The sequence below is a fragment of the Haemorhous mexicanus genome, chromosome 5, assembly GCF_027477595.1.
Source record: "Haemorhous mexicanus isolate bHaeMex1 chromosome 5, bHaeMex1.pri, whole genome shotgun sequence".
Lineage (NCBI taxonomy): Eukaryota > Metazoa > Chordata > Aves > Passeriformes > Fringillidae > Haemorhous > Haemorhous mexicanus.
In genome coordinates this window covers 74426762-74438771 of record NC_082345.1, presented here as the reverse complement: position 1 = coordinate 74438771, position 12010 = coordinate 74426762, and the positions used below count along the sequence as shown (strand labels likewise).

Genomic DNA, 12010 nt, shown 5'->3' with positions numbered 1-12010 from the left:
AGTGTTCAGATCTCCACGTGCCCATATTCAGGGGAAAAGCAGGAGGAGGGGAAAAAATTAAATAAGTAAAATTTAAAACATTCAGTGCTCAGAACTCCATGTGCCATATTTGGGGGGAAAGCAGGAGGAGGGAAAAAAAATTAAATAAAATAAATAAAATTGAAAACATTCAGTGCTCAGAACTCCACTTGTCCATATTCAGGTGAAAAGCAGGAGGAGGGAAAAAAAAATTAAATTCAATAAGTAAAATTTAAAACATTCAGTGCTCAGAACTCCACTTGTCCATATTCAGGGGAAAAGCAGGAGTAGGGAAAAAAATTTAAATTAAATAAGTAAAATTTAAAACATTCAGTGCTCAGATCTCCACGTGCCCATATTCAGGGGAAAAGCAGGAGGAGGGAAAAAAAATTTAAAATCAATAAAATTTAAAAATCAAAATTAAAAACTAATTTAATTTTAGCTCTAATTTGGGCTCTGAATTAGTGGCTGGGAGCACAGTGGGTGCATCCTGGTGCCCATCTGGGTATCCTGAAGGAAGGATTATTATTAAATTATCAATATTGCAAGATTGTTCCACAGTGAGAACCAAACGTGGTGAGTTGGACAAGCAGGAATTCCACACCCAAACCACCCTCCTGATCCAACCCACGTTCCTGTGCATCCATTTGGCATCAGTGAGACACGGAGCTGCTCCCCCAAATTCAGTGTGCCAAGAGAACTCTTGAGGCTAGAGGAGGCACCCTGAAATAACAGGAGGAGAGGATTTTGGGGAGCAATTTTATCACTCAGAAATTAAATGTTGGTCTAAAGCAGACACTCAGGTTTAAATTACAGGCCATAGAAAGGAAAAAAAAATCATTAATATATCCAAAATTCATTAATCTATCCAAAATTCATTAATATATCCAAAATTCATTAATGCCAGAGAGCCTGGCACTAAACCAGAGACCCAAAACTGATACAGATAAAGTTGGGAGGGATGGATTTCCTGCAGGGATAATTCTGAAAGGATAATTCCCTGAAATACAGAAATTCCAGCACAGCTTGGGCACACTGGGAAGGTTTGTTGTGGATGATCCCAGAAATCAGAGCCACAATAAAAATACAAATTCTGAGTCACTAAATCCTGGATTTTTCCATCAGGTGACTCAGTAATGGATTCATTCAGCAACAAAATGGGGAGTGGGGCACAATTCCTCTGGCAGAAGGCAGAATTCCTTCTTTCCATCAATCCAACATCCTCTAAGCAAATATCTCAGTGGCTGCTGCAGCCAAAATAATAATAATAATAACAATAACAATAATAATAATAATAATAATAATAAGAAGAAGAAGAAGAAGAAGAACAATAAGAACAAGAAGAACAAGAAGAAGAAGAACAAGAAGAAAAAGAAGAAGAAGAAGAAGAAGAAGAACAACAACAACAACAACAACAACAAGAACAAGAAGAAGAAGAAGAAGAAGAAGAAGAAGAAGAAGAACAAGAACAAGAACAAGAACAAGAACAAGAAGAACAAGAAGAAGAAGGAGGAGGCAGAGGAGGAGAAGGAGAAGGAGAAGAAGGAGAAGGAGAAGGAGAAGGAGAAGGAGAAGGAGAAGGAGAAGGAGAAGGAGAAGGAGAAGGAGAAGGAGAAGAAGACAAAGATGGAGACAGAGACGGAGATGGAGAAGGAGAAGGAGACGGTGAAGGAGAAGGAGAAGGAGAAGGAGACAAAGATGGAGACAGAGACGGAGATGGAGAAGGAGACGGTGAAGGAGAAGGAGAAGGAGAAGGGGAAGGGGAAGGGGAAGGAGAAGGAGAAGGAGAAGGAGAAGGAGAAGGAGAAGGAGAAGGAGAAGGAGAAGGAGAAGGAGAAGGAGATATTTAGAGTGTATTCCACCAGTTCATGTGGAAGAATTTTCCAAGAATTCTTCAAATATCACCGCACAGCTGCAGAGCAGCAAAAATTCCATTTTTTCAGAGGAGAAGCCAGACTGGGAGGAGTCACCTGGGAATGGTGACATTGGAAAAAGAGCATCCACCTGCCTCTCCCTTCCCTGATTTTCATGGAATCATCTCCTCCTTCCAGTAAAACGGTGACATTTCCCTTTATGAACAGGAAACGTGCCCCAAACAGCCCCTGCAGCAAGCAAATCCCAGTTCAGGCAGCACAGCAGGGAAAGGTTTCCAGCCCTAGAGAATTTCTGGAGAGCAGGATTTTGGGGGAGGAGTTTGCCACAACTGCAAGCTCGGATTTTGTATTATTTCTTTAGAAAACTTCCAGTGTGAAATGGTGCTTGCTCACCTTTTCTTCCACCGTGACCTTTTTGAGATCCAGATCCGTGACTTGGAGCAACATGAAAATTGCAGAGAGCCAATAACTGCCTTTTTCCTGAGGGGAAAAATTTCCATTTTGACAAAAATTATTTCATTTCATCCAGCCAATGTTGAATTCCAATCAGCTAAAATTAAATTTGCCTTAATGCATTGCAAAATCAAAGGGTTTTTTACCCCCAAGGCACGGCCCAAACTGAGCCTTCACTGCTGCAGCAAGAGCTGAGTTGTTCCAAAGTTTGGAACCACAACATTCAAAAGGACAAGATGGGAGTTTAAAAATGGGAAAGGGATTTGATCAGACTTTGCTTAGGAGGAGGAAAAGCCTCTCAGATTATGGGAAATCAGGAAAAGTCTATTGCAGGTACTTTTCCCTGCTGATTTTATTGTGTGTCATGACAGGCCAGCCTCATAAAGGCCAATAAAAACCTGGCAATTACAAGAAAAAATTAATAATTTCGAATATTTTTCTTCTTTCTGGCATGGGGAAAGAGTGTAAAATTCACACCAAATTTAGAAATCACAAGGGTTGGGACAGAGTTATCTTGGATCACTCAGGACAAATGACCTGCCCACATCTAGAGACAGAAACTGAGGCTGAAAGGATTCAAACCATCAGATTTGGGTTCTCATTTTTGGCTCTTCCTTACCTGTAGAGGGTTTTTTAGAAGATTTAAAACCCTGAGGAGGGGCAGATCTTCAATCCACTTCAGCTCGCTCAGCTCAGCCACCTGAGCAGGGACAGAAACAGAGCACAAAAATCAGCAGCCACGGAGTGGAAAATGAAGCATTTTAATGTCTGCTCTTCAAATCTGAGCAGAAAAATAGCAATTCTACATCACAAAGGGGGTTTACACGTTAACAGGCACAAAAAGAGATGACTTGGCTGTTAGCTGGAGCAGCAGGATAATCCACACAGCAATTTCCAAGCACCTGCACTTTCCCAGCTCTTTCAAATGTCAAGCCCTGACACATTTGGCTTTTTATGTGCTGCTGAAGTGCCTGAGTGAGGCAATTCTGCAGTTCAATTCCTGCTCTGGCTGGGGAGTTTGAAACAAAAAATAAATCCTTTCAAGAGTTTCTTTTCTCTGAAGTTCAAGTTCATCCCACTTGGTTTAAAAAGGACCAGGATTTTTGTCCAGAGGGATAAATCAGGGGATCCAGAGGCTCCAGCCTATCTGGGTTCTCAGCTGTGCACAAAGGAAAGCTGGGCACTCATTAATTGATGGTGTTAATCAAGGTTTGGGTGGTCCAAACCAACCCTGGTTTGCTGCAGAAAGATGGAATTGGGGAATCAGCGTGGAATGGGTTGGCTTGGGAGGATCTTCAAACCTTCAAACCCATCCAGTGCCACGGGCAGGAGCATCTCCCACTGTCCCAGGAGAACTGTCTGGGAATTCCAGCCCAGCCAGGAATTCCATCCCCAGATCCAATCTCAAGCTCTCCTCTTTCACTGTGGAACCATTCCCTTTTCTCCTCAATGTGTTTTTCCCTGTAAAAATCCTCTCTCCATCTCTTCCACAGCCCCTTTTAAATCCTGGTTTTCCATGTAAAAATCCTCTCTCCATCTCTGCCACAGCCCCTTTTAAATCCTGGTTTTCCATGTAAAAATCCTCTCTCCATCTCTTCCACAGCCCCTTTTAAATCCTGGTTTTCCATGTAAAAATCCTCTCTCCATCTCTTCCACAGCCCCTTTTAAATCCTGGTTTTCCATGTAAAAATCCTCTCTCCATCTCTTCCACAGCCCCTTTTAAATCCTGGTTTTCCATGTAAAAATCCTCTCTCCATCTCTTCCACAGCCCCTTTTAAATCCTGGTTTTCCATGTAAAAATCCTCTCTCCATCTCTTCCACAGCCCCTTTGAAATCCTGGTTTTCCACATAAAAATCCTCTCTCCATCTCTTCCACAGCCCCTTTTAAACCCTGGTTTTCCACATAAAAATCCTCTCTCCATCTCTTCCACAGCCCCTTTTAAATCCTGGTTTTCCACGTAAAAATCCTCTCTCCATCTCTGCCACAGCCCTTTTTAAATCCTGAAAGCCCAGCTGAACCTAAAAGCCTCCAGATTCTCCCTAATTTATACTCAATCCTTTTAAAGTGCCTAAAAACATCAACCTCAACCCCAGCCTGCTCTAAACTCACTTTGAGATGAGAATGAGCCCACCCAGGGCAGTTTTGGTGAGTTAAAATGAGATTTGAGTGGATTTCTGCAATAAATCCCAGAATTCCAGCCATCAACAGCTGGAAAATCACTGAATGTTTACAAGGGACACATTTGTAGCTGAACCTGTTGTGCTCATTTTTTTAAATAAAACCAAGAATTTAAGCTCATTCTGAGTGGTTGTGAGCTCCACGTGTTAATTAATTAATTAAAACTCCCTTCTAAATTATTCTTCCGTAGGCAGCATTCAAAAAAAAAAATTAAAAAAAATATTCAGAAAACTCATTGAGCAGTTTCAATGACATCACTCAAAGAGGGAATTTTTGATGAGGTAAAATTAAGAAATTTTTAAGTGCTGTAAGGAACGGTGGTAAATAAATGAGGCACTGGAAGTGGTGCTATTAATTAGAGAGTTAATAATTAGAGAGTTTCCTGTCTGCTGCAATTGAGGCACCTTGAAATGTCAACCTGAACACAGGCAGAAAAAAATGCACAGTGATTTATTATTAAATCCTCTTGCAAGGAGAGAAAAATGACAGAAAATGTTCCACTGCTGCTGTATATTTTATTTTTCTTAAATTATCTTTTTTTTCACGTGTCTTTGACATCCAAGTGATTCATGAATTGATTTTTTTTTTGTTTTCTTTTTAGTTAAGGATGCTGGAAGATCAATATCAAAATCATTGTGGATATTTGGCTTGGCATTCAAAATTCAAAAGAGTTGGATGGTGCCATTGTTATTTCCAGCACAGAAAATTGTGCTGCATGACAAAATCCACTTCTTAAACAGAGCTCAGAAGAACCTGTGGTCATAAAATTGGGCTGGGCGGGATTCACAACCCCCCTGAGGCCCGGCAGCAGTGGGGTGAGTAAAGATCTTCTGGAATAATCCAGGTGGAAAAGCTGCAAACTCATCCCTGCCTGAGCCACTGCAGCTCCTCAGGGTGTGAGAGCACCAAAGGGGGACCTGAGAGAAGAGAAAACCACCCCAGCGATTCAATAAGGGATCCACCTGCCTCTCCCTTCCCTGATTTTCATGGAATCATCTCCTCCTTCCAGTAAAACACTGACATTTCCCCTGATGGACACCAAATGTGCCCCAAAACCCCCAAATTAAATCATTTTATCCCCAAATGTCACCAACGTGTTCTATGAAAAATCCTTTCCTTGGGATTTTTCCCTCCTGAGAAGCTGGGAGGCCTCAGGAACAAACTGTGACCAAAGATTCTCTGCTGCTGTGGGATGCAGCAGGTGGGTCTGGGATTGGTCTCACCTGGTTGTTTCTCATTGATGGCCAATCCCAGCCCAGCTGTCCAGACTGGCTCGGTCACAGACAAACCTTTGTCATTCATTCCTTTTCTATCCTTAGCCAGCCTTCTGATGGAATCCTTTCTTCTGTTCTTTTGGTAGAGTTTTAATATAATATAGATCATAAAATAACAAATCAGCCTTCTGAGCATGGAGTCAACTTTCTCATCCCTTCCCTCACCCTGGGACCCCTGTGAACACCGTCACACCCAAACCCCCAAATTAAATCATTTTATCCCCAGAGGATGCCAGCAGTGGGGAGAGGAGGTGTTGGCAGGAGGGGAAGGAGGAATTTCCCAGCTCTCTGCTGCCTCCAGGGATTTTCCCGGTGCCTTTGGGCGGGGGAGGAATTCTGCATCTCTCATTGGTGGTCACATTCCATCTGCTCCAACTGATGGAGGAAAGGGAGCGGAGCCGTGGACAATCTGCCCGGGGCACCCAGGGGAGCACTGCAGCTCCTCAGGGTGTGGGAGCACCAAAGGGGGACCTGAGAGTAGAGAAAACCACCCCAGACATTAAACAAAGGCTGAGAGGACACCAGGAATCAACCTGGGAAGCACCACAAGAAAATATCTCAGCTTTTCTAATATTCCTTCCTTGCACTGCTGGAGGATTTCTGGAGCCCTTCAAGGAGTTTGTTGTGAAAAATTGGAAATATTCTGTGCTGCTCGAAGGAGCTGAGCTCAGCCTGGTACCTGGTTATCCTCTAGGTTGATCTCCTCCAGCAGGTCATGCTCCTCCAAGCCTTGCAGACTGTTTATTTTATTGTTGGACAGATCCACCCTCTGCAGATTTTTCAAGCTCTTCAGCCCATCCACCTTCTCAATCTGGTTAAAGCTCTAGGGGAAAAAAGGAAAGCAGAGAAACTGCAAATAAACCTCTGTGAAAAACAGTGCTCCTGAGGGGAAAAAAAGAGTTATTTGGTGAATTTGAGGAGATTTTATCGTGGAAAATCCTGTCCAAAATAGGCCTTCCTGCACTAGCCTCATGCACATGCTGATGTGTTATATTCCTGCTGATAAACCTCTATGGAAAACAACATTCCTGGGGGGAAAAAGGAACTATTTTTTGGATTTGAGGACTTTTTGTCATGGAGAATCCTGTCACAAATAGACCATTCTGCACTAGCCTCATGCACATCCGGATGTGTTAATTTCTGCTGATAATCTCTATGGAAAACAACATTCCTGAGGGAAAAAAGGAATTATTTGTTGGATTTGAGGACTTTTTGTCATGGAGAATCCTCTCAAAAATAGACCTTCCTGCACTAGCCTCATGCACATGCTGATGTGTCACATTTCTCCTCATGGAAAAAAGGAATCACCTCTCTCCTGATTAGCTCATCTCCAACTCACCTTCAAGAGACAACAGCAATAAAAAGAGATCTAACATTTTTTAAACGCTGATATCGGCCCAAGAACACTCTTGTCACCATCCAGCTCAAAATTTAGAACACAAGATGCATGGAAAATTATGGAATATATATCCATAAATACATTGAATTTCCCTCTGTAATCAGGGCTCTGTTTACACTTGTGATTGCAGAATAAATAATGAAAAAATTAGGGTGGGATAGAGAGGAGACAGGCTGAGGGTTGGGAATGTTCCCCTGGAGAGGGGAAGGATCCAGGGAGAGCTTCCAGCACATTCCAGGGCCTGGAGGGGCTCCAGGAGAGCTGCAGAGGGACTGGGGACAAGGCCTGCAGGGACAGGAGCCAGGGAATGGCTCCCAGTGCCAGAGGGCAGGCATGGATGGGATCTGGGCAATGAGGAATTCCTGCCTGGGCTGGAACTGCCAGAGCAGCTGGGGCTGCCCCTGGATCCCTGGAGTGTCCCAGGCCAGGCTGGACACTGGGGCTGGAGCAGCCTGGGACAGTGGGATTGGAATGGGATGGGGTGGAAGGTCCCTTCCCACCCAAACCATTCCGGGATTCTGGGATTTGGGACACTCAGAATCCATCGTGAGGGATCTTTATGGAAGTTGGGGATGGAAAAGGGAAGGGAGACCCTTCCTGGAGTCCTGAGATTCCCAGTGAAGCCCCCAGATCCCAAAATTCCTTCCTAGAGCAGAGTCGGGGTGGGGATGGATCCAATCTCAGGCTGGGAATGGAGGGAATTCCCTGGGAGAGGGAGACTGGGGTGGGATTTTGGGATGGGATTCCCAGAGCAGCTGGGGCTGCCCCTGCATCCCTGGGATGTCCCAGGCCAGGCTGGACACTGGAGCTGGAGCAGCCTGGGACACTGGGAGGTGTCCCTGCCATGGATGGGGTGGCACTGGGTGATCTTTGAGATCCCTTCCCACCCATTCCATGATTCCCTGATTCCCTGATAAGATTCCAAAATCTCTCTGGAATACATAAATCCATATTAATGCACATCAAGGGAAGGCTGCATTCACTGTCAGTGACAGCACAGAAATGTTTAAAAAACAATAATTAAAAAAAACCCCCAATTTTCTGTCAATTCTTCCAGACTTTCCCACACGAAACGCCCCAAATTTCTGAGAACCAACCCTCAGAGGTTTTTCAAACGAGGCCCTGATTTCTCACTGGCCTCCAGATGGTTTCATTCCTCAGGCCCTCACAAACCAGAGACTCATTTCTGCCCAGCCTCCAAGCAGGGATAACAATTCCATGCTCATCCCTGTCCCACACATTCCCAGATGGTTTCTCCACAGGATTCCTCTTCCACAACCTTGCAAATTTTATTTTCCCATCAGCCTCACCTCGTGCTAAAAGCCTGGAAGCCTCATCTCCCCTCAATAAATATTTAGGAACTGCAGAAATAAACAAGCCAGCTGACTCTAATGTCAATCCAGTTGTCTGCCCTTGACATTTTTCCTGACTTTTAAATGTTTAATTAGGTTATTAATAGCATGGAGGCTTCGTTAGACCTCTGGTTAATCGGATACAGCTTGGAGCTGGAATTGCAAAATGCTGGGACAGAGGGGCACAGAAAATTCTGGGAACAAAAGGGGGTTGGGGATGGATCCTTTAAGAGCAGAAAGTTCTGGGAACAAAAGGGGTTTGGGGATGGATTCTTTAGAAGCAGAAAATTGTGGGAACAAAAGGGGGTTGGGGATGGATCCTTTAAGAGCAGAAAGTTCTGGGAACAAAAGGGGTTTGGGGATGGATCCTCCAAAACCAGAAAATTCTTGGAACCAAGGGGGTTGGGGATGGTTACTTTAGAAGCAGAAAATTCTGGGAACAAAAGGAGCTTGGGGATGGATCCTTTATAAACAGAAAATTCTGGGAACAAAAGGGATTTGGGGATGGATCCTTTAAGAGCAGAAAATTCTGGGAACAAAAGGGATTTGGGGATGGATCCTTTAAAAGCAGAAAGTTCTGGGAACAAAAGGGGTTTGGGGATGGATCCTCTAAAAGCAGAAAATTCTGGGAACAAAAGGGATTTGGGGATGGATCCTTTAAGAGCAGAAAGTTCTGGGAACAAAAGGAGCTTGGGGATGGATCCTTTATAAAGAGAAAATTCTGGGAACAAAAGGGGTTTGGGGATGGATCCTTTAAGAGTAGAAAATTCAGGGAACAAAAGGGGTTTGGGGATGGATCCTTTAAAAGCAGAAAATTCAGGGAACAAAAGGGATTTGGGGATGGATCCTCTAAAACCAGAAAATTCTGGGAACAAAAGGGATTTGGGGATGGATCCTCTAAAACCAGAAAATTCTGGGAACAAAAGGGGTTTGGGGATGGATCCTCTAAAAGCAGAAAATTCTGGGAACAAAAGGGATTTGGGGATGGATCCTTTAAGAGCAGAAAATTCTGGGAACAAAAGGGATTTGGGGATGGATCCTTTAAGAGCAGAAAGTTCTGGGAACAAAAGGGATTTGGGGATGGATTCTTTAAGAGCAGAAAGTTCTGGGAACAAAAGGGGCTTGGGGATGGATCCTTTATAAACAGAAAATTCTGGGAACAAAAGGGATTTGGGGATGGATCCTTTAAGAGCAGAAAATTCTGGGAACAAAAGGAGCTTGGGGATGGATCCTTTAAGAGTAGAAAATTCTGGAAACAGAAGGGATTTGGGGATGGATCCTTTAAAGGCAGAAAATTCTGGGAACAAAAGGGGTTTGGGGATGGATCCTTTAAGAGTAGAAAATTCTGGAAACAGAAGGGATTTGGGGATGGATCCTTTAAAGGCAGAAAATTCTGGGAACAAAAGGGATTTGGGGATGGATCCTTTAAGAGCAGAAAATTCTGGAAACAGAAGGGATTTGGGGATGGATCCTTTAAAGGCAGAAAATTCAGGGAACAAAAGGGGTTTGGGGATGGATCCTTTAAAATCAGAAAATTCTGGGAACAAAAGGGGTTTCGGGATGGATCATCTAAAAGGAGAAAATTCTGGGAACAAAAGGGATTTGGGGATGGATCATCTAAAAGGAGAAAATTCTGGGAACAAAAGGGATTTGGGGATGGATCCTTTAGAAGCAGAAAATTCTGGGAACAAAAGGGGTTTGGGGATGGATCCTCCAAAAGCAGAAAATTCTGGGAACAAAAGGGATTTGGGGATGGATCCTTTAAGAGCAGAAAATTCTGGGAACAAAAGGGATTTGGGGATGGATCCTTTAAGAGCAGAAAGTTCTGGGAACAAAAGGGATTTGGGGATGGATTCTTTAAGAGCAGAAAGTTCTGGGAACAAAAGGGGCTTGGGGATGGATCCTTTATAAACAGAAAATTCTGGGAACAAAAGGGATTTGGGGATGGATCCTTTAAGAGCAGAAAATTCTGGGAACAAAAGGGATTTGGGGATGGATCCTTTAAGAGTAGAAAATTCTGGAAACAGAAGGGATTTGGGGATGGATCCTTTAAAGGCAGAAAATTCTGGGAACAAAAGGGGTTTGGGGATGGATCCTTTAAGAGTAGAAAATTCTGGAAACAGAAGGGATTTGGGGATGGATCCTTTAAAGGCAGAAAATTCAGGGAACAAAAGGGATTTGGGGATGGATCCTTTAAGAGCAGAAAATTCTGGAAACAGAAGGGATTTGGGGATGGATCCTTTAAAGGCAGAAAATTCAGGGAACAAAAGGGGTTTGGGGATGGATCCTTTAAAATCAGAAAATTCTGGGAACAAAAGGGGTTTGGGGATGGATCCTCTAAAAGCAGAAAATTCTGGGAACAAAAGGGATTTGGGGATGGATCCTTTAAGAGCAGAAAATTCTGGGAACAAAAGGGATTTGGGGATGGATCCTTTAAGAGCAGAAAGTTCTGGGAACAAAAGGGATTTGGGGATGGATTCTTTAAGAGCAGAAAGTTCTGGGAACAAAAGGGGCTTGGGGATGGATCCTTTATAAACAGAAAATTCTGGGTCCAGTTCATTAGAGCTGTGTTTCTCATTTTATTTTATTTATTTTTTTTTTGCTGTGCAAATATGAGTGGAATAAATGGGGTTTTGGTACAGCGAGGGAGAATTTACAGGGTTTTTTTGAAGTGTTCTTCCCAAACTTCAGAACTTTCTGCTTTTTTCAAACTTATAAAAAAAAAGCTCAAGGGGGAATGGGAGAGAAAGCTGAGAAGAAGAAGAAACAAAGAAGGAGAAAGAAGGAGAAAGAAGGAGAAGAAAGAAGAAGAAAGAAGGAGAAGAAAAAAGAAGAAAAAAGAAGAAAAAAGAAGAAAATAGAAGAAAATAGAAGAAAGAAGGAAGAAAGAAGGAAGAAAGAAGGAAGAAAGAAGGAAGAAAGAAGAAGAAAGGAGAAGGAAGGAGAAGAAAGGAGAAAGAAGGAGAAAGAAGGAGAACGAAGGAGAACGAAGGAGAAAGAAGGAGAAAGAAGGAGAAAGAAGTAGAAGAAAAGGAGAAGAAAGAAGAAAGAAAAGAAAAAAGGAGAAGAAAGAAGGAGAAAAAAGAAGAAAATAGAAGAAAAAAGGAAGAAAGAAGAAGAAAGAAGGAGAAAGAAGAAGAAAGAAGACAGAAGGAAGAAGAGGAAAGAAGAAGAGGAAAGAAGAAGAGGAAAGAAGAAGAGGAAAGAAGAAGAAAGAAGAATAACTACAATAATAATAATAATAATAATAATAATAATAATAATAATAATAATAATAATAGCAACTGCATTTTATTCTAATTAATTCTATTTTTTTAAATGCCCAGCTAAAATCTCTTTCCATCATTTCCAGGTAGCTAATGAACAAAGACAAGCAGTGCTATCAGTAGTGATATCAGAACCCCAAATTCAGATTTAATAGGATTTAACTGTTAACCATCTCCCAGCTTGGGACAGAGCAG

At 42.7% G+C, this 12010-nt stretch overlaps 1 protein-coding gene across 1 annotated transcript in view; it reads right to left on the bottom strand.

Moving 5' to 3' along the window:
* Positions 1-12010, bottom strand: part of LRGUK (leucine rich repeats and guanylate kinase domain containing) — a 51680-nt gene that overhangs the window by 29555 nt on the left and 10115 nt on the right. Inside the window, 3 exon segments of the mRNA XM_059847945.1 lie at positions 2286-2372; positions 2965-3045; positions 6478-6621. Coding sequence (XP_059703928.1) covers positions 2286-2372; positions 2965-3045; positions 6478-6621 — 312 coding nt within the window.